The 22384-nt window shown below is 38.7% G+C and overlaps 1 protein-coding gene across 1 annotated transcript in view; it reads right to left on the bottom strand.

Annotated features, from left to right (window-relative positions):
• LOC146857563 (tubby protein homolog) overlaps nucleotides 1-22384 on the bottom strand; it is a 995297-nt gene that overhangs the window by 142217 nt on the left and 830696 nt on the right. Inside the window, exon 5 of the mRNA XM_085648119.1 lies at nucleotides 20577-20714. Coding sequence (XP_085504245.1) covers nucleotides 20577-20714 — 138 coding nt within the window. The remainder of the gene's footprint in view (nucleotides 1-20576; nucleotides 20715-22384) is intronic.

The following is a 22384-nucleotide window of genomic DNA, read 5'->3' as shown; positions in this document are numbered from 1 at the left end:
GAGTGCATATAAATAAAAATTTCTTACTGGCGATTTTGCTTACTCAGAAATTATCTGGAAAATGCTCCATAAGTTCAGTGGAGTGGGCCCGACCTATTGTCACACACTGTGCGATAAGGAAAGAGAGAAATTACCTTAAGACTTATGTGCCTTGTGGAGTATGTAATGCGCTGTCAGCGATTCGGGAGACCCTACCAGTTGCACAAGACCCACTTACTTCTTTAAGGACTGAAGCCCGCCTTCGTACCTACTTCGGCCGCATCGGAACTCTGACGATGTGGGCCTGGTGCTGGGCATGGGTTTAAGTACTCTCAGGATGATTCCAGGTGCCGGCAATCTTGCTCCGAGAATAGCGTCTCAGTAGTAAAGAGAGAAGAAAGATGCGTGCACATGTTGTCTTGTCTACGTGTAAAGTTATATAGATACTGAGGACTCTCTAAAAGTCTCAAAAAGATGGAACTTACAAATTATTTAGCCAGAGTGTAAATAAATGTAATGGCTGATTTTATATGGATTGTATCACAAAACGGAGGAAACGTAGAAAGACTAACGCTGTCCGGAGCGCCAACATTATAGCTAGTTCTCCTTGATCTACTTTTCATAGTCGACATTCAGCATCGGATTGAACTTGGCTTCCAACGCATCCTTGATCTGATGGTATGGTTTTGCATTAGCTTGTGACATTTTCTTTATTACTTCTTTCATTCCATTACCAGCAAGGTTCTTTAAATACTTAGTGATTTTCTTATTGTGTGCTTCTATAAAGTCATCCGATGTTTCGATCCATGTAGTCCACCTGGCGCCAATATTCTGCCTCTTGGCAGTGTCAAATGACAGTGGTGGTTTCAGAAACACAGCTGCATCTTATTTCATGCTCTTTTCTACTGCCATTGAGAGCATATGCCTTTCAGAAGACAGTTAATGTTCCACCGTATCTGCCACTTCTACAAGCACCGGCCGTGTGCTTGCACTTGGGTCATCACACCCGAACGGATGTCGTTAGGAGCCATCTTCTTTCTTGATGGTAATTAATGATTTTGTTTGTAAGCTTTTTGCATCATACCTGGTTGTAACTGCGTTTAGCATTTCTCTTTGTATCCATGATGGCTCTGTGTATTGGTGCAGCGCAGTATATCTTCCTTCAGCCTTTGCAGCAGATTTTGATAGGCTTTTTGAATAAGCTTCTCAATAGAGCCTTCAAATTCTTCACCAGCCGTGTCTGGGCTGGAGCAAGACTTCAACTCCACATACACCCACTTCAGACTGATTTGCATCAACTTGGGGTGTATGTGGCATGCACGAGCAGTTCGCTGTACCATAGCAAACTGGCAGGGAGAGCACTCCGGTTTCTTATTCAGGGCACGTATCCCCTACTTTCCGCCAGATGTAGCTTCCTCCCCAGCCTGGAAGCATGCAAATGAATATGCCACACATGGAGCTCTGTAACAGAGGTCTTTATTCCTCAGCATACGATCACACACTGCACTCTCATTACGTCATAACCATTAATGACCACACTTTAACCCCTCTGTGCAAGTTGCATAATTCCTCTGTTGAGTCTGCCCGGAACCGCAAGGGTCCTAGTGCAGAGTCTCACGACTCAGTTACCATTCTCAATATCGTGTAAAAAATCACCATCTCACGAACTCCTGCTAACACACATTTCCAACCATGTGAATGGTCCTATAGCTGTTTATGGAGGTAACCATCGGGAAATCAAGAAATAGGTGGGCCTTTCGTATCTGCAAACAGCAAGGCTAAACAAGCCCAGTTTTTTTTGCTATAATGTTGCTGCAATTATGATTTTTTTCATTGATATGCTGGTCAGTCCTTCGTTCTCTTCTCAAAATGCATCTGCTGCCACCAATATGGAATTAGAAGCAAGGATTAAGGAATGCATATACTGCCAGGGCGATCCTAATTTGTTCTGATGGGTTAATCTAAGTACACATTATTTAACTTTCGATCTATGCATTGCTGCTGAAGTCATGATTCGCGACAACAAAAATCAATATTTGTATTTGATCTGCATAGACAGTTTATGAGCACTGATTTATTCTGTCGAAAAGCAACACTTACTGCCAGTGGCGTAACTAAACTTGAGGGGCCCAGCTGCAATGTACATAGAGGGGGCACTCAATGCTCCGGACCCAGTCAGGAGCCCTTAAACTGTCCATGCATAGTTCAGGACGGGGGCCTCTGGAACTCTGGGCCGACCCCGCACTGAAGTGGGAGCAGGGCTAATGTTATGCTACTGCTTATTGCAGTAAAAAGAGTTCAACACATGGTGCAAAGCACCAACTCATTGCATATTACCACTAGTTGGGCAGTTTATGCATTAGCTATGATTTTTTTTTTAATGCTGCACACTATGAAATGAAATGAAAAGGGGTTATATTAAGCGCGACTGCTGCCCAAGGGCGTCCAAGCGCTAAGATAGAAGAAGATAGTACCTCGTGGTGCAGTGGCTTCGAGAATAGTTATTTAGTAAAGAGGAATGTTTTAAGCTTTTTACGGAAGGATAACAAGTTGGAATTGGATCTGAGATATAAAGGGAGAGAGTGAGTGAGAAATGTGTATAATGTTTAGGCATAAACCTCTCCATAATGCATAGTAAACATGCTTTAAAAAGTAGCAAATGTTGTGCATAACTATTGAGTATTTCGGTGTAGTGCTTATGTGTAGCATATCTGCAGGTTGTGCCTTCTAAAAGCAGTTAACTTCTCTCATTTACATTTATTTCCATTTTTTGCCCCATTTTATCCTGAAATGTAATGTATTCTGCCCCTAGTTATTCACTTTCTTTGTTCATACTTAATCCATTTTTCCTATCATTGTACCCTAAATATAAGTGAAAGAACACATTCTTTTTCTCTTCCGAATCTGTGGGTAGAATGGAGGCCTAGAGGCTACATATTGTTTTATTCCCATCCTTAAGCACACATAAATATAAACAGAAATATGTATTTCCAAGGCCAGGCTAAAACATCCTACAATTTTCTCACACAGCAGTGTAATAAAAAATAAAATGATAATAACTGAGGTTATTATCATTTCATTTTTAGTATTGTCACGGGCAGGGTGGGTCTTGGCTCACCTGATCTCGGGGAGTAGGAGTAGTTGCTGTAATCTAAAGTGCGCATGATGCTTTAGCCTGACGTCTCGGGATGGCCAAAGCGTCTTGCACATTTTGCATCTTCTCCACCCAGGCTGCATTACAGCCTGGGTAGAGAACATGCCCTGGCCCCCCAGCCTCTGTCTGAGTGCCGAATCAGGGTGCTCAGACCAATCACAACGCCGCATTGTAGCCTTGTAATTGGCTCAGGGGAGCCTGGGTGCTTACCAATAACAGCGCTGCATTGAAGCATTGTGATTGGCCGTGGTGAGCCTGGGTGCTTCCTAGAAGAGACATGACTGGGAGAGCCGGATGAGAGATGCGGCAAGATCAGATAAGTGCATTTGAATGGATTTTTTCAACTCACCCCCACCCACCCCCCCTCTGCCACTCACTCACACCACCCACCCCCTACAGCTCCACACCCCCGTACTGTACCGGCTGCCACTGGACCTTGGTGTTTGTAGTGTCTGCGCATGTTACACCTTGTGCTTCTTCCATGTTTACCACAAGGATAAGATGGCTTGGGTCCATCTTTGTGGTGTTTCTGGCTTGTAGCGGGTGGACTGTAAGCATAGTAACTGCAAGCTCCTCTACAGGATGTGGCGTGCTGATGCTTCTGACACAGATGTTCTTAAGTCTATTTAGAATGCACTATGAAAGGATACTTGTGAGAGAATTTGCACTGAAGGGAGATTGTGTATTGGTTTGAACAGACTCCATGAAGAAACTGGGGACAGGGAGTCATTGTCAGGGCCATCCACAATTTAGAGCCACACACCATGTAATGGCTAAAGTGAACATTGTCATGGATTCTTGATTGGAGCCATATCTACCATTGTCTACTAAGGATTTATCTGAATTAACTGCCTCACAGTGATGGTTTTCAATTGTCTAATGAAAGCCTGGGAATGAAAATCCAAGGGGTGGGCAGAGCTTGAGGAATTTCACTCTATGGAATTCTGCAGAGTGATGGAAATCTTTGTGGGATTCCGCGGAGTTCCGCGTGAAGGTGGAATTAATTAAACCTAGGAACTTTCGTGTTATGTGCATGCAGAGTAAATGACAATTGTGTGACCTGACCTGACCACTGAGAAGGTTCTGCTTAAGCAGAGGAAAACAGGTTGCGTTTGCACTGCAGTCTGTTTACACAGGCCAGCCCATCTTGCAGCTGGCTCGATGAGGGGCGCAATGCTGGGGCTGCTGTGAGGCAATGCCACACCAGTAGGCAAAGCTCAACAAGTGGCGAGGGCACAGACTCTGCCTGGGGACACTGTACACATCTGTATTGTCTCCCTCGGGTGCAGTCTCACTCACCCATTCCCCACCTTACAAGGCCAGAAACAGAAAGTGCCTTACCTCACCTCAACACACAGACGCCTCCGAGTCTACGGGCAGGAAGTTAGAGCTGAACACAAGGCCAGGGTCCAGAAAAATGTGCAGCAGAGGCCGTCACACCAGCTGTGGAGGGCAAGAGCCCTCTCCTGCGGACTCTGTACTCCTTTTCAGGCACAGTATCCCCTGCCTGCAAGAGGAGGTTCAGTGTGGACAGCTCTAGTCTGCAGACCTCGCAGGAAGACAGGGGACTAACTTCCCCTGCCTCATCTCCTTCAACAGTGCTCCCCATAGCGGCTTCAAGTTTCCCAGTGCTGGCCTTCACAGTCTGCAGTTGTTCGTTGGCTGCTCTGTGGGCTGCACTTACTGAAATAGAACTTTAAAGCGTACAGCACCCAAATTGTTCACATCTCTCATTTTTCAAACTCTTTCAAAGCACTGTAAATCATCCACAACATTTCTCTGCACGGCTAGGCAGCTCCTGTGAGACATTCACAGCACTGTATTGCATTTCTTCAAGAAGCCTCTTGTTTTAAACATGGCAGGCACCACACCCTGGTTTGTTTTAGGGCTGAGCGTGTCACGAGTACCAGTAAACTCTGCTTTGCCAATGGCCAGCGGAGGCCTGCAGAACTCCATCTACAAGCAGAGCGTACAGTGGCAAAAACTCAGTGAACTCCGCCAGTGGAGCCTGTCACCCATCCCTAGTAAATATAAACACTCACATGAAGCATTAGAGGAGGATTTTCCTATTGTTGGGGGAGGATGAGCTTAACCTGTGGAGTTGTTATTGTTGGAGATCTTACTAATGTTCACAATCTATTTGTTAATGCAGTCTCCCATCACAAATGCACTGGAGGTTGGGTCTGCACACTGATGCTGAATTCAGATGGAGACCAGGGGCAGAGGTCCAGCCGCTTTGCCCGACCACATGAATCTGTTATTAAGACTCATCCTTCAATCTTCCTTTATGTGGCTGTGTCAGGAGCTCACTGCTGGCAGCTTCCAGTTACTGACCTGCAACCCACCAGTTACCGCAGTTATGCTTACTATGCTCTTCATCATTACAACTTTTTGCAAGTAAAATTGCATCTTTCCTTTTCTACCTGCTCCACATATTAGTCTATTCTTTTAAAACTGAGTGAAGTGTATTTCCACTTCACAACAGAGCAATGTATGTCAAACTCCTTCTCACTGGCAGCCTTGCAAGGTACTCCATATCCATTGCATCAATAACGTTATCTTGCTCTTTTATCCCTAAAAATTGTTGATGCACCGACCCCTAATGGTACACGGAACATCAATAACAGAGGTGTTTTTTTTGCACTGATTCTTTATGCAACACAGGCATTCCAATATGATGTTTTCAAATACCTCTTGTTATGTGGTACATTGTACATTAAACACTAAATAGAATTCTTCACTTCGATTTGTGTCCGCTATGGTCAGCTGAAGCTTTCGTATGCTTCACAGTTTCATTCCAATGGAAAGGAAAAGAAAACGGAACAAGATTCCACTTATCTCATTGTCCCCTGCAATTGACGCAGTTTGTCTGAAAACCAGAGGTTGATTCTGGGACATGACTGCTTAGTTTTAGGTTTAGTGATTTGTTTGTGGGAATACAAGGTCTAAACCCTAGGTAAGGCAAGCATTAAATGAAGCACACACACACTGGGTGAAGGGTGCGAGAGCTCCAATTTCAATGCTGTAGTATTGAGGCTTCCTAAGCAGTCATCATCAAACCACTTTATTCGGTTAATAAAAACCATAAAAGTACCATCAAAACGATACAGAGATCACATATAACACACAATAAAATATCATATCCGAATCTTCAAAAATAAGGGCGATGAAATTCTGTACCCTAAGGCTATAAACAAGTCTAAGCAGTCAGTCTGCTTGCATAAGACCAGTTGTTTCCAAGGTCTATATAAGAGGTGGGTATAAAAGTGGCCTTAAAGAGACTGCCCAATGATCGGGCCATAGAAGGTCTGAATATGACCCAGGACAGCACAGATCTTCATCTAATGTAAACATGGTGTCCAAAAATGCCCTGCATTATGAGATTGATCAATCATCTAGATCCAGGATAGCAATATGTATGACAACACCTGCAGATGAATGTCACAACACTTGTAGAACAATGTAAAAAATAAAATAAACATATATTAATTTGCAAGCATTCACTTAATTCATGGCCATTACTGTTACATAGCTACATCTATTTTCAGTCTCCACAGAAGAATTGGGACCCCGTCTATTAAATTGAAATGGAGCATGAATTTCACACTGTGATACCACTCTTCCAGACTAGATGTATTCACTAAGAAATATATTTTTCCCTATTGGAATAACCTGGGTTTTGTGTCGTTATTATTCAATATAAGTGATGAGTCACCATCTAAACTGATCACTTAACCTTTTTCATGCCACAGAGAAAATGCTTTCTATTCTACTTAACAAGTGCTTAAATTAATAAATTAATCCTGATTGCAAAAAGGAATATTATAGGTCGATATGCAAAATATTAGGGGTAAAAATTTCCACAAAAAGTAGTTACTGATTTTAAAAATACCTGGCAATTTCACATATTGAGCTGCATACCACTACCAGATTGTGACTGTGAGAAAGTGTTTCTGTTATCCATTATGCCAGTTTTAGAGGAGCGACGCAGGGTGCTTCTCAAGGCAGACTCGGGCTTGGCAGTATTTGCATGAGTATGTTCAAAATGTTCTGAACCCACGCACTCTCTATCCTTTTGATATGAAACTATCATCTGTGGAGCAGGAAAGTTGCACAAAAGTAGACAGGCCTTTGCTTGTCTAAATCATGACAGCTTTGTAAGGTGTAATTCTAGGACCTTATTAGGCCCTGTGTGACGTGTCCTTGTATGAGGTAGAAACACTGGAGGTGACATAACAAATGGGCTATTTATTATGCTATATTATATTTATATATGTAGTGCATTCTTTCAAAAGGTTCATTTGACTGCCATGGAAACACAACAACTAATGCAAATACAGAGATTAAACAATAAATGCATAAAGTCTCAAGAGCCACCTTGAGGTGTGGCACTTAAATTTGGTTTACAGAATATAGTATTCTTCAGGTAGACTGCTTTTTCTGTGACAATCAGGTCTTAAAATTGCCTGCTATGCAGATCGGCAGCAAATGTAGAGTCCAAGATCAGAGTAATGTGCTCACGTCTCAACAGTCCAATGATCCAATAAGTTGCTGCATTTTCCTTCAGCTGTAAATGAAGAAGACGTTTCTCAAAAAATTTGAGATTGATAGCTTGCAAATAAAGGTATCAAAGGGTAAGACTGATGATCACCCCTTAAATTATAACTCTAATTAGGGGGTGAGATTAAAATGGAGAAAAATAAATCCTGTTGAATTTGAAGAGAATATCATACGATCTAATCTTGATAATGTCATGACATGTTTGTTCGACGTTCCCGGGCCGGAGGAGGCCATACAGAGCTTTGAAGATATCTGCAAAGACGTGGCTAGAAATTTGACCACGACTATGAAGAGACGAGAACAACAGGATGTAAAATGGTTTAATGCTGCGTGTTCTAAGGCCCTCAAAGATCTAAAAAAAGCCCTCCATATGGTCCCCCGTGCCGGGGATTTAATTAATAAAGCAAGACAAACTTACAAATTAGTAATTGGAAAGGGAAAAGATGAGTTAAGAAGCCTTGCATGAGATGACCTGGAGAGAGCTAGTGCCCTTAAGAATTCTAGAGACTTCTGGGAAGTTATAAATTGCCCCCTCTTCACAAATGAGGTTAGGAATATGGAATCATTAATAACTGAAGACGCATGGGTAGTTTATTTTACAAAAATATTTAATCCTAAGGGTGTATCATTGCAAGACCAAAAAGAAGACAGAGCCGTTAATCTTGCAACCGCTAATCAACTGAGTCTGTCCATTCCGATTGGTGGGGTTGAAGATGCATTGCTGAAGGGTATTTCCGCAAAAGCCCCAGGGCCCGACAGTGTCCTGTTAGATATGCTCAAAGGTAATCCCCTAATATGGGCACCATTGTTGGTGAATGTTTTTAAAATCTGTAATAATGGGCAGCATACCTGATTCATGGAAAGAAGCCATGGTGGTCCCAATAGACAAGAAGGACAGTGGGAATGATCCAATTTGCTATAGGCCTATCTCCCTAATTGACACAACATGCAAAGTCATGGGAGGGTGATTCTTGCCCGTCTTGAGCTCTGGGCTAATGAGTCTGGCCTGATATCCAACTCACAATACGGCTTTAGAAAGGGTATGGGTACGAACGAACAATGCCTCAATCTGTCCTTAGTTATGGGTAAGTACATGAAGGCCAAGAAAGGATCGATCCACCTGGTCTTCATGGACTTATCCAGTGCATTTGACACAGTTAACAGGGGGAAGCTGTGGCTACTTATGGAAAAGATGGGCTTTGAGGAGTTACCTATTACCCTTTTACGTAGGATGCATTCATCTACCTCAGTTTCTATACGTTATGGGGAGGAGAAAAATCTAGATCCATTGCATCCACAGAGGGCGTACGACAGGGATGCAGTTTGGCCCCCTTTTTATTTCTTTTATATACAAACGGGGTGGAGAAATTCCTAACAGAGCAGCACTTGGATTATCCGACTGTAGGAGGTAACGCGGTACCCTTGTTATCATACGCGGATGACACCGTACTGCTGACTTTAACGGCTAATAGTCTTCAAAAAGCCTTGATCGCTTTTACTGATTTTATGATGGATTTGGATCTTAAGGTTAATTTTAATAAGTCCTTTATTATGGTCTGTGGTCCTAAAAATACAAAAACAAGAACATTTGTGGTAAATGGTAGAACAATTGAAAAGGTACCTTCTTTTACATATTTAGGGAATGTTTTTAATAATAAACTAAACTGGGACAACACGATTGCGACTAGGGCCTAACAGACCAGTAGAACAATAGAGGGCCTGTTTAGTTTTGCGTGCAAATTAGGACATAAGCCAGTGGCAGAAATACTTATCTTATATAAATCAAAAGGCCGGTCAGTCACAACTTATGGGGCGGGAGTATGGGGAAGTTAAAAAACCTGCTAATTACAAATTTTGGAAAACAAATTTATAAAAAGATTGTTGATGGTTCCCATTAGCTCTCCTACCAAATTGCTTCATTCTGAGCTGGGATTTGATTATGTTGAAGATAGAATTAAATTTGCGCCCATGATTCTATGGGGGAAAGTGTGGTCATCGGAAGAACTATCATTTACTAGCGCAATTATAAGGGACTGTCTAAGTTTAGAAAATGCATCGTCTATTCCCTGGCTCTGTTATGTCAAAAATGCCTTAAGTAAGATTGGCCTAGGCAATTATTTTTCAAATTCTGATGGCATACCAACCAACATTAAAACAATGATTAAAAATGCCTACTATAATGAGACTCCATCCCATGGGTCGCAAAATCTTTAACAATTCTATTTATCTTTTAGTACTCATACACATTCCCGCTTCCTTTTGATGAGGTTTCGTCTCTGCACATTGCACTTTCTTGTGGCTTTTCCCAATCAGGTGAGTTGGTGTGAGAGACTGACTCCCTGTCCTTGTAATAACCTAGCCGAACAAAGCACAATGCACCTTATGCTGTTTTGCACTATATATAAAGATAGAAGGGCTAATTTTATTAGGCCCATCCTGAGGGAAATTGTCCCTTGTTCATATCAGGATGATTTTAATTATTTACGTTCTTTGTCCAATGCCGTCACATGTTGTGCTGTGTTAAATTTTATTAGAACTGTTTTGCGAATCAGGAAAATATATGAAATGTGATAGGGAAATTGGGAAATAGGGCCTTAAGCAATTTTTACTACTTATTTCTTTTTACACCCTTGGATTGATATAAAGAAAAGGGTAGCTTATAGAAAACCGTGCTAAGAAATCTTATATGTTGTTTTGGTTATATTTAGCATGTGTAAAATGTAATATGGATTAATTTTATATATAATTTTATATATAATGATAATTTTTATTATTGTAACTATGTACTTTTATGATTCACAAGAATCGAATAAAGTTTTTCAAATGAAACGAGATTGATAGCGTTGGCATAATCCAGGACACGGACCATGATATGCTGCAAATGAGACTGGTAAAATGAGAGATGGCGTCATCTACCACATTTCCAGCGCACCTCACAGAGAGGAATTATATTGTCTGATCCCTCTCTATTCAGAATTACCATCTGACAGGATGTTTTTTGCAGTGAGAAGTGCAGAAAGATCTTGCTTTAATCTTTCCCCGATTGTAAGTAAGCAACTAGGTAAAACACATGGCACTGGCCAACACAGGGGTGGTCAAATTGATTAAATTTGAAACACTGGCAGGCGTGTTTTTTTTTCTTAAAAAGTTGCAATCACGCTTTTTATTTTGGTCCCAAGGCCCCACAAGGTTCTAGAGGAGTATATTATCCCTAATCTGCCTCCTTATAGTTAATTTTTTTAACTCAGGACAGATGACTAAGTGCCCGAGTCCTGTAATGGCTGCCTACAAAATTCTTCTTCATGTTGCAGTCAGCCAATCAGAGCGTTCACTCCTACTGAAGCGTATCTCCCATGAGAGCAGATTAGTCCAATGGAAAAAAGCCACTTGGGCCAATCAGAATGCTCTATTTTTTATAATTGTTTTTGAGGGATTCTCTGGAGAGACCCTCAAACTCAACCGTCCAGATTCACAAATATTGTTTAAACCTCATAACTCAAAAACTGCTGAACGGATTTACACCAATTCACAAAATGCACACTTTTTGGGCCAAGGTCAAACTTCCTGACAAGTTTGGTGTAATTCAGTACAGCAGTTTTTACGATAACGCTGCCTAAAAAAAGTCTATGAAAAATGCATGAGGAAATTTGGTTTAGGGAACCCCCTTTTTTTGAGGCCCTTGGGCCAATCAGAATGCTCTATTTTTTATAATTGTTTTTGAGGGATTCTCTGGAGAGACCCTCAAACTCAACCGTCCAGATTCACAAATATTTTTTAAACCTCATAACTCAAAAACTGCTGAACGGATTTACACCAATTCACAAAATGCACACTTTTTGGGCCAAGGTCAAACTTCCTGACAAGTTTGGTGTAATTCAGTACAGCAGTTTTTACGATGACGCTGCCTAAAAAAAGTCTATGAAAAATGCATGAGGAAATTTGGTTTAGGGAACCCCCTTTTTTTGAGGCCCCCGCTTGGCGGATCACACCAAAAATTTCCAGGAAGGACCTGACATGGATACAGCAGTGGCCGCTGCAGGTAAGAGCGGTGGGGCCAGCTGGGGAGGATTTCGAGAGGCGACCACGAGGGAAAGGTAATTATTTGTTCAATTTTCCTTCGTGGTCGTCACTCGAAACACCCCCAACCGGACCCACCCCTCTTACCTGCAATGGCTGCGGCTCAGTGGATAACATTTTTTGGGAGAAAGTTCATGAAGATTTGTCAAACGGTGCCAAAGTCACTAGCAAACCAATAAATGCTCTTACTATGGAAATCCAAACCAAGCTATAAATACATAGTCTGTCAAAGGGTATACATATATATATGTGATATATACATATATATATATATATATATCACAGACAGAGGATCAGGCTTTAGTTTAGGAGGTTGGTCACTGGAAGGCTTTTTTGCCCACCTTTCCATACCTCAGGTAATTTGTTCTAAAAAGTCAGTTTTTCACTATGTCTAGGAGTGTTTGTAGTGCTATTCTTTAGAGGCTCTTTATGATACTAAAAGGGAGGATGGTATTTTTATTTCAGGTGACATTCGTTATTGTGATAATCTCAGATACTTTTATAGATAGTGGCGGTTAAGAATGTGTTCTTTATGAGAATGTTTCAATATTCCATAAATGCAATAGTGGGTCTGTGTGATATACTATTGATGTGTGTCCTGCTTTAGTGAAATGTATCAATGATGAATTGAGAGATGTCAGGTTTTTCTATTGAGGATACCATGGAGGACCAGTAGTGAATTCATATAAAACCTAACAGCTTTGAATGGAGCTTTGAAATTGTGTTACATTGAAGAGTCATTCATATCTATGTAAACCAAATCATTTACCTGAAAAATAGTTCTAAAAAATGTATAGCAAATATGTTCATTGTTCCAACACCTAGATATTTCTAGAAATTACTAATCCCAAATACTTTGAAGTCTTTCAACCTCTGCTACAACCCATTAGTATGATGTGCAAGCTCTAGAAGCATTTTAGCAAACAAATGAATACATTTCACAAGTGTGCAACGGAATGCAATTAGTTGGAGTCTTAACATTTGTTGCTGAGTGAACAATAATATGCAATATATATATATATATATATATATATATATATATATATATATATATATATATATATATATATATATAATTGAGAGATTGCAAAAGAGTTAAACATAGATGATATTTTTATATGGTCATATGCCTAGCATCAGGTTTCATGAATTGAGAAGCTTAGATGATTTTAATATGAAATTATTTATAAATATTTATATTTATTTATATGCTATGCTTGCACAGAATATTTTGCATTATTTGCACAATTGCATTTGCACTTTATCTACGCGCATTGCACTTTTTCATGACAAATGACCACCAGTAACACTGTGTCCTTTTTTTTGCAATCTACTATATAAGCGCATTTATGCGGATATCATGTGCCATTTTCAATGCACACTGACAATAATTGTCTGATATAAAATTTACAAAATATATAGCATGGCAACTTACAATGGAATGTTAACACAAATTTGGGCAACAAAATGTAAATATTGTAATTATACCTCCCGTTATTCGATTTATAAATATCAAATTGTGATTTAGAAAACAGACTATCTATGTTAGCTATATGTAGTGTGTCCTCAGTTTTCAGTTTCTAATCACATGGTGTTGCAAAAAGAAAAAAATCACTAATTAAATTCGTGCAATGTACCCTTTAAAAGGGATGTTCTTTCATTTGCCTGACGATCTGTGACCAAGGGCGGACGCCCGAAACGCGTCAGATTTGGTGAACTTGCCTTTTTAAATAAACTTGCCGAAAGAAGACTGGGACTTGCGTGGTTTTTCCTCGTTGCTGCCTGCCTGGTGGTTCTGTGGTGAAAGACTTCTGTTTGCGCATATATATATATATATATATATATATATATATATATATATATATATATATATATATATTGGCGTTATAAAAGCCCTAAAGACAGCAGGCCAGGAATTCCTTAACAAGTGTATGTACTCCATAATTAACGTGCTACTGTTTTTTTAATATGAATTATGAATATACTCATGTTTTTTATTTATCTATTCTATCTATTGTGATTAATAAAATATACATTAAAACATAAGTAATACACGTACCCCGGCACTCATATATAATATTCTTTTGCTTATGTCATACCATATTCGGCAAAGACCATATTATCATATCACACTGATTATAAGCAGAGAAGCATTCGTACAAAAAATATATGTATTTAATTTTATCAAAAATTGATTTTGAACAAGAAGTTTTAGCAGCACAGTTTGTAAGGACAGAAGCCAAGTAAATCCCTTTATATATTTAATACATTGACGATTAGAAACTCATTTGTGAAGGGTGTCCTTGGTTCTATGATCTTGATCTCAAAAGCGTAACAGCCAACAGCCGACACGTGTTCCGTCACAACAGTGACTTTTTCAAGGCTGTAAAGATAATAACACAGTCTCATATTTTGTACATATTGAAATCGGATCGTCTCCATACACGGATATTACTTTCTAGAACCGTGCACTAAATAAGAGAAATTATGAAAAAGAAAGGAGAAAGAAAAGAACGAGCAAGGAGTGCTGTCAGAAAAAGAAGCGTGATATACGGAAAAAAAGAGAAAAAAATGGGTGAAAATCACCAGGAGGGCAGTGTCACCGAGAAAATCCTTTTGATGGTAAAATATAAGGACAAGACCAGTCCCTTAAGGGCGAGAATACAAGAACATATGAGAGCAGTAAGAAACAACAATTGCAGCTATCCTTCTGCTGTCCATTTTAATCACAGTCACTCTCTAGAAGACATCAGAAAAATAAGGTTTCATGGGATTGCACATACACTAATTGGCCCCCGAGGGGGAGATAGAACACTAACATTAAGAAAAACTGAAGCACAATGGATCATCAAATTTCGGGCTGTGGAGTCGGGGCTCAATTTTGATAAGGAACTACATGTTTTTCTTAAATGATGAGAACTATGACTTGCAGAATCTGTTGATCAGTTAATATATTGTGTATGTATTAAGAACATATGACTGTTATCATCCTTTTGTACCATCAAAGGAATCTGCTAACAATGAAACTGGCATAATTTTGTATATACTAATACAGGGTACAAACATGGTAAATGTCCTAGACTACAGCCTCTGGTTGCGCACTGAATGTAAACAAAGAAAAATATAATTGCATTGTAATATCCTAGATTCTTTATCATTACTGTCTAGGTCATTCAACATGATGTTCAAGGCATGATGTGTTTTCAATAATGTTTTTAAAAAAAATGGTTTCTTAATAATGTTTTTCGTTTTTTGCTCTCCTTTTCCTCTGTTTCTCTCTCGTTTTCTTCTTTTTCTTTCTCGTTTCTTTGTCCAGAAATCTGGGACTAGGAATACTATCTACTCATAGACACAATTTATGGGGTCTCTATTTGTGTCCCTCCATTTACTGTTTCTGCCGTTAGTTGGATGCGCATTTATGGCACCGATTTTTGGATATGTGGACATACACACAAACGGAGAGTATTATTCCACTATCTAAGTATTATAAATTCACATTTCGCCGTCTTTCGATATAATTCAACACGTTGCTATGATGATTTTAATGTTACGCCTACACAACCGAAATTTCATTGGTTGCTGCTTAACAAAAATCTTTTCAAAACTTTCTTTTATTTGTATGGAAAATTTTACCATTCAAATATGGCCGCTACACACAGCAAAGCTCTCTTGCTTCGATATGGGAAAAACAAAAAAGGGGACCACCAATCTCCACCCACTTACGTCGTTTACGTGCTGTACCGGCATTACGCGGTGTATTATTTAAATGAAAGTCGACGACTCTCAAACTTTCACCTAAGTTAAGGGAACGCCGAAACCCACATTGCAGTCTTTTGAGAATTTTGAAAATCTTATGAGGTAAGACAAACAGGCTTTTCTATGGGGACACTTTATTCGTGACCTTAGCATCGGCTTTTAGACTTTTTTCTCAGATAGAATATCCTATATCGATGTATAAAGGGGGATACGAACCTTCTTTCTATCACAATGTGAAGGGAGGTAATATGTTGTGTCAGCTATGAAATGGGGGCACGATGACAAGGTTTTCGCCAAAAATAAGGTCTTGTTTCTACAGGTACCGTATTAGTCATGATTAATTGTTGTATATCCACCGCCGACAATCTGTCCTTCGAAAATATGGAGAGCTTAACCCTGTAATGCACAATCCATTGGTGATCTACCGATGGGCTGTTACAAATTAGTTTGGTTCCCCTATTCTTAAAATACATGTTGTTTTATTTGAATGTTATTTATTTGACTCCATCATTCTAACGTGAGAGGATTTGTCGTTTTCCAGTCAATATAACTAATTGTCGATCTTTATTGTTATTTTAGGGGCCTATCACAGCCCACATGGGATTCATATAGTTTGGACACTCACAATACAAGTATCTCAAGTAAGTTGCATTAAGACTTAGTGAGAGCGACTCCATTAGTAACACTGTATCCTTCCGTAACTGTTCCCAATGGAGTTTCGTTACAGAATTAGGACCCCTTGGCAAATAGACCCACTCGGACACAGAGTTCCTTGGGGATGGTGTTTCCTTTGAAGTAGAAACGACGAAGCTAGGAGAATTACTAGACTTATCTTAAACAGAAATATCAACGATATTTAGTAATTCACATGGGGGTGGTATATTAGCATATAGAAAATACTGGGCTTTTTCAGATCATTTATCTCGTTTTTCTCGTTTGTCCATTAAGATTCTTTCACAAATATCTTTTCAGGATCACTTATTAGATGGTTGTCCGATCCTCAAGGTCACCCAATAGGCGAGCTCTGCTTTCATAAATCAGAAGTGAGCAGCGTTCTTTTCTCATCTATATTATAATTTGGATATAGAATTAGTTAGAATTATTTATTAAAATACTTTTTCATCCTTCTTTTGTTTTTTGGACATTTTTTCTCAGAGTACCACTCTTCCTGTGGCTTGTCACAGCATCGAACACCCAAATATAGAGAACCTTATTTCGCTGATAATATCATTTAAAATCCAAACTTTTTTCATCATAAGGTTAGTGATTTTAATTTTAAACCACTTCGGTCTTTAAGCATGACATTGGCTTTTTACTAATTTCACCTTTTTCTGACAAATATACTATTCGGTATTGGGTTCTTACCATTTGACTGGTCTTGTCCTTATATTCTACCATCAAAAGGATTTTCTCGGTGACACTGCCCTCCTGGTGATTTTCACCCATTTTTTCCTCTTTTTTTCCGTATATCACGCTTCTTTTTCTGACAGCACTCCTTGCTCGTTCTTTTCTTTCTCCTTTCTTTTTAATAATTTTTCATAATTTCTCTTAGAAATCTTTTTTTTTAAATGGATTTAGTGCACGATTCTAGAAAGTAATATCCGTGTATGGAGACAATCCGATTTCAATATGTACAAAATATGAAACTGTGTTATTATCTTTACAGCCTTGAAAAAGTCACTGTTGTGACGAAACACGTGTCGGCTGTTGGCTGTTACGCTTTTGAGATCAAGATCATAGAATCAAGGACACCCTTCACAAATGAGTTTCTAATCGTCAATATATTAGATATATGAAGGGATTTACTTGGCTTCTGTCCTTACAAACTGTGCTGCTAAAACTTCTTGTTCAAAATCAATTTTTGATAAAAATTAAATACATATATTTTTTGTACGAATCCTTCTCTGCTTATAATCAGTGTGATATGATAATATGGTCTTTGCCGAATAGGGTATGACATAAGCAAAAGAATATTATATATGAGTGCCGGGGTACGTGTATTGCTTATGGTATCACAGGGTCACGGTGTACGAGACCCATGTGTTTATGCACCCAAGGTAGTAGGGTGCATTTGTAGCCCCTAGTGGCACCATTTTTGAATTTTCCTCTTGTCACAAAAAATGAGAATTTTTCTTACATTGCCTTGTCTGATTGTATACGGACTACTGAAGTGCGATCCATCAAACATTACTACCGCTTTTTTAGTTATACATTAAAACATGTCTAATATCATGAACGTCGACGTCACAGCTTGAGTTAAGGATCTGTGTTAAATAATAATAAATGCATTGGTTAAACCTAAACGTTGTAAAACCCTCTAGGTATGCTTACAAACAGATTTAAATTTGTTAAAATAAAGTTTTTGAAGTATGCTTTTAAAGAGATTTGAATTTATTCAAAAAGAAAATAGTAAAGTGCATCGGCATCACTGCAGCCATTGACTTATTCAATACAAAGATTGGTTAATATATCAATGTCACAAATGTAACTTGCCTATCTCTTAAGAATATTTTTAGGGTGGGCCGCATATATTATAAGCGCCTGCAGTCACAACATTTGTAGTGCTTATCATTGCCATCATTTTTGTAAAGAAACAATAAAAGTAGTTTCAGTGATAAAGTGATTTTCCTTTGTGTGTTGTGTATGATACCATCAGAGCCCGTAGGTAAACTGAACATGACTTCAAGTAGAGTAGTTAAAAATACAACCATTTTCGAAACCACAACATTAGCTCTATTTTGCGAGTGAGTTCATGAATGTTCCTTTGAGACTAGCCGGATAAAATGAGTCTAAATAGTCTCTAAAGACTGCATCTGACGATAACATTAAATAATGTTCTCATAAAACAACAATAAAGACATTTTACAATAGTAAATAATGATGAAGATGGGGCTGTATAATTCAAATAGTCCAAGCAAGGTATTTGTTTTCAGAGAAGGGGCAGTACAAAACTTAGCACTAGACAGCAAGAAAAATGTGACATTGTTTTACTAGCTTCTATGTTTCTGCCCTATCTGACCTACAAAGTAAAATTCTTACTGTTTTTAACATGGTTTAAAGCCACTTATTCCTTCCACCTCCAGGATTATCCATTATGCTCACTGTTTAGTAATAGTCACATGCAGTGGCAGAGGGGCTGCTTCTCAATAGCATTTATCAGAATGGGAAGTTGAACTACCAGTGCACCCTTTTACATACTTTTACATGCCTTTGTGAACTGGCCCTGAAAAATCCAACTCCCTAATAGTTTCATTACATAGTTGGTCCACTACTTTCTATTTGTATTAGTTGTACATACATATTCATTAAATATTCCCATTTTTAGATGTTTTGAGGCCAATTCATAAAAGCAGGTACAACATGAGCACTACCTTACATACTCCAAAATGTTAAAATATTATGTAGTGCCCGAATATTGTAAAATAAATATTGTGCTAATGAACAAGTTACTTCGGTAAGGATCCTTCTGGTGGATTTTGTATCTAACCGCAGATTACTTACTACCTTCCCACTTCTCCACTGTGTGGAACTGCTCCATAATCAATAATGGTAAAATAAAAAAGGTGGACCTCTGCTAAATTTGATAGTGATTCACGGTGATTCAGTTAATCTAAAATCACACCTTTGGCAGGTTTGAGGATGCGTTGTACATTAATTACTGAGAATTTCCAACAATGTTAGATAGCTGCTGAAAATGTACCAATTTACACATACTTTGACAGTAGGACCCGATTAGGGGGACCCACGGATCCTAAGATACAAACCCACACTGATGTTTTATTAAGATTTGTTTTTTTTCAGTTAACACGAGCTACCTAAAGGTTTAGAGATATTTAACCAAAATGGGGTTCTTGTGGATAGCTGAAGGTGAAACCGCAAGAAATGCACTTTATGTACTACAAACAATGCAAGCAGTAATTACAAATGGATGTTTTCATTTTGACAAAATAGGAGGTTGGAGCACTTGTGAAAACTGGCAGCAAGTTGTTAAGATATCCACTACTGAATATTAGGTTTCATTTTAGTTCAACATTGCCTCTTTCTGAGCTTGATAATGTTGATTTCTACATCAGTGTCCAATGAAACAATGTACATATATGAAATATCTTCTGTAAAACATTTTCTATGCTTTGGCTCTATATTTTTTTGTGATAATGACACCTCATTTGGCATTCCATAAAACTCAATATATATAAATCTAAGTGCTTCTAGACAAAATATACTCCAGTTATAACTAGGTAATCCATCAACTAAATGGATCATGAAAACATTTTTAAACAGTGCACAATATTATTGCATGCATGTTCAAGCATTTTTTAGATAAAGCACTGTATGGGTTGTTTTACGACTATATGTTATGCAGGATGACTACATCCAAAAGGGATAGTGTCTAAAAAGGTAGTATTGGGCACAAATGTGTACAGATCACAAAATTATGTTACCCAGTTATCACAATTTTAGAAAATGGTTTACAATAAAGCCCACTGGAATTATGTGATTCTGTTGCCTCGCATTTCCCACATAATTATGGATTTAGCACACTTGCCACATAATCCATCACCTGCTGCATATTTAGCAGAATTTATCAACCCATCAAAAATTCATCTCAATCAGATAAAAAGTTACTTAATAATGGCACCTGTGCTGTGATGCAGGGGTAGATGCTTATCAAAGGTTAACTGGTCAGCTTATATGACAGTTGCAGTGTTCATATGTTAAGCTGCTACTAATGAGGTTAAACGATTCCTAAACATTATCAATGCTTGTTAAAATGTCAAAATGGTAAAATAATATTGCTAAAGAATGTGCAGCATTGTTCCACATAATTTGTCTTTTCTTGCTACATAATTTAATACATGTTGCCATATAATTTGGCCCTCCATTACTGCATAATTCCAGTGCTCCATTATGGCATAATTCCAAAGGTCCTGCTTCAGGCTTGTAAGCAATCTTTATGGCCATTCTAAAGAATACTATCAGATGCATGCAATACCTCTTCATCTTTTGTCACACAAGTCATTGTTAATGCATTTTGCAAAATATGGCTAACCTTTGTGCTTCCCCTTTTTCTCTTTTCTGGCACTGCCTGTCTGAGCGCCAGCAGCTGTCGCTTTGAGCTTTTTATTCGACTTTGGAGCTTGAGAGTCTGCAGCCACCTTTACATCTTCCTGCTCTGCCTCTTGCACTGCTTGACGGATTCAGGGCACAACAGCGAAATGAGAATAACAGAAGAAAAAGAAACCAAGTAAGCATTTCAGAAGGCAAAATATGCCTATTTACAGCAAAGAGTGAAGACAAATTACCAAAATATCTAAGAATGAAACAACTGTAGTAGTATTGGTTGAGACAGAGAAACAATACATTTTCAGAATTCCTTCAAAACCCCAAATGCTACTAGTGGGCCTGCAGCACTGATTGTCCCATGCACCTAATCTGTACTTTAAACATTTCTCAGGCCTGCCATTGCAGCCTTTATGTGTGCAAGTTAAACTGCCATTTTTACCTGGCACAGTAAAACTTTTGCCAGGTCCAAACCTTCCTTTTAAAACAGATATGTCACCCTTAGGCTAGGCCCTGAACAGTCCAGGGGGTATGGTGTAGTGTATTTTAAATGTAGGACATGTATTTTTCAGTTTTACATGTCCTTGTAGAGGAAAACTCCTTTTTTTTTTTCACTACTGCAATGCCTACATCTTCCATAGGATAACATTGGAGTTACCTTATTACATTTTATAAGTGTCATTTCCAAATTAGAATAGGTGCCCAGTTCATGTTTGGTATCTCTGGAATTGCAATGAAAAACTCTAACTTATGGTGAATTTGGATTTTAAATAACTTTTTTGAAAATGCCACTCTTCAAAAGTTAGCAACAACAAGCATGGCAATACTAATACAAGATCAACAAATTACTTCCTCAAATCACACATGACACTCATTGTGATTGAAAAGAAAACTAATGTATTTATTCTTTGGTTTCCAAAGGAATTTGTGATCCAATTTTGTCAATCAATCTTATTTGTTTGCACAATAGTCTATTAATCAATGTTCCATAGACCACAGAAAATAACATCACATACATAACATATATTCCATATAGTGTTTATACAAATATTTTGGACAACACTAGACATTGAAAGGACAACAAATGTTATGCTAATCAAACAACAATAAAGCAAGCTAATGGTCCAAACAAAATTCTCATACAACAAAAAAGGAATAGCATAAATGCAACGAAAACAAGGGGGGAGAACAGAAAGGTTGGAGAGTATTTTTGAGAAATACACGTATTACTTATTCAACTCAACCCGAATCTGAACTTTGGTCAAACAGTGTAATATTCAGTTAACCCAGGTAGTTTCTTCAGTGAAATGTAAAACAATTTGTTTAACATAAGTGCATAAAAGGGTTAGCCTGATAATAAATGCATGTTCACTCGTTTGGTCGAAAACGTGGCCTTCAAAAGTTGGCATTTTTTTGCCTTTGCCACTTATTGCCTGCAGCCTGTCTCTGGGTCACATGGCTGGAGGTAGTTAACAGCTGGGCTTTGTGTACTCCTCCTAGACAGCCACACACAGTGGGAATCTTATATGTGACTGGATGTGCCATCACTGGCAGGATGGGAGGGAGAAGCTGGGCCCAGCCCGACTTACACTTTAATAGGCTGTGTCCTGTCTCCACATGGGCTGCATACCCCCTGTAGTTAGTCTGGAACCTGTACACTTCAAAGACATCTAGAAGCTTCTCCCCACTGCAAAGGCATAAGTGGGTATAAATATTGGACCTCAGACACCAACACTTCAGTAACCTTCTGGACCTGTGGATATTCTGCCGGATGCTGCTGAAAAGATTGCCACTTTG

The sequence above is a fragment of the Triturus cristatus genome, chromosome 3_2 (genome assembly GCF_964204655.1).
Source record: "Triturus cristatus chromosome 3_2, aTriCri1.1, whole genome shotgun sequence".
In the NCBI taxonomy this organism is placed as follows: Eukaryota; Metazoa; Chordata; class Amphibia; order Caudata; family Salamandridae; genus Triturus; species Triturus cristatus.
This window is presented reverse-complemented; position numbering and strand designations above follow the sequence as displayed.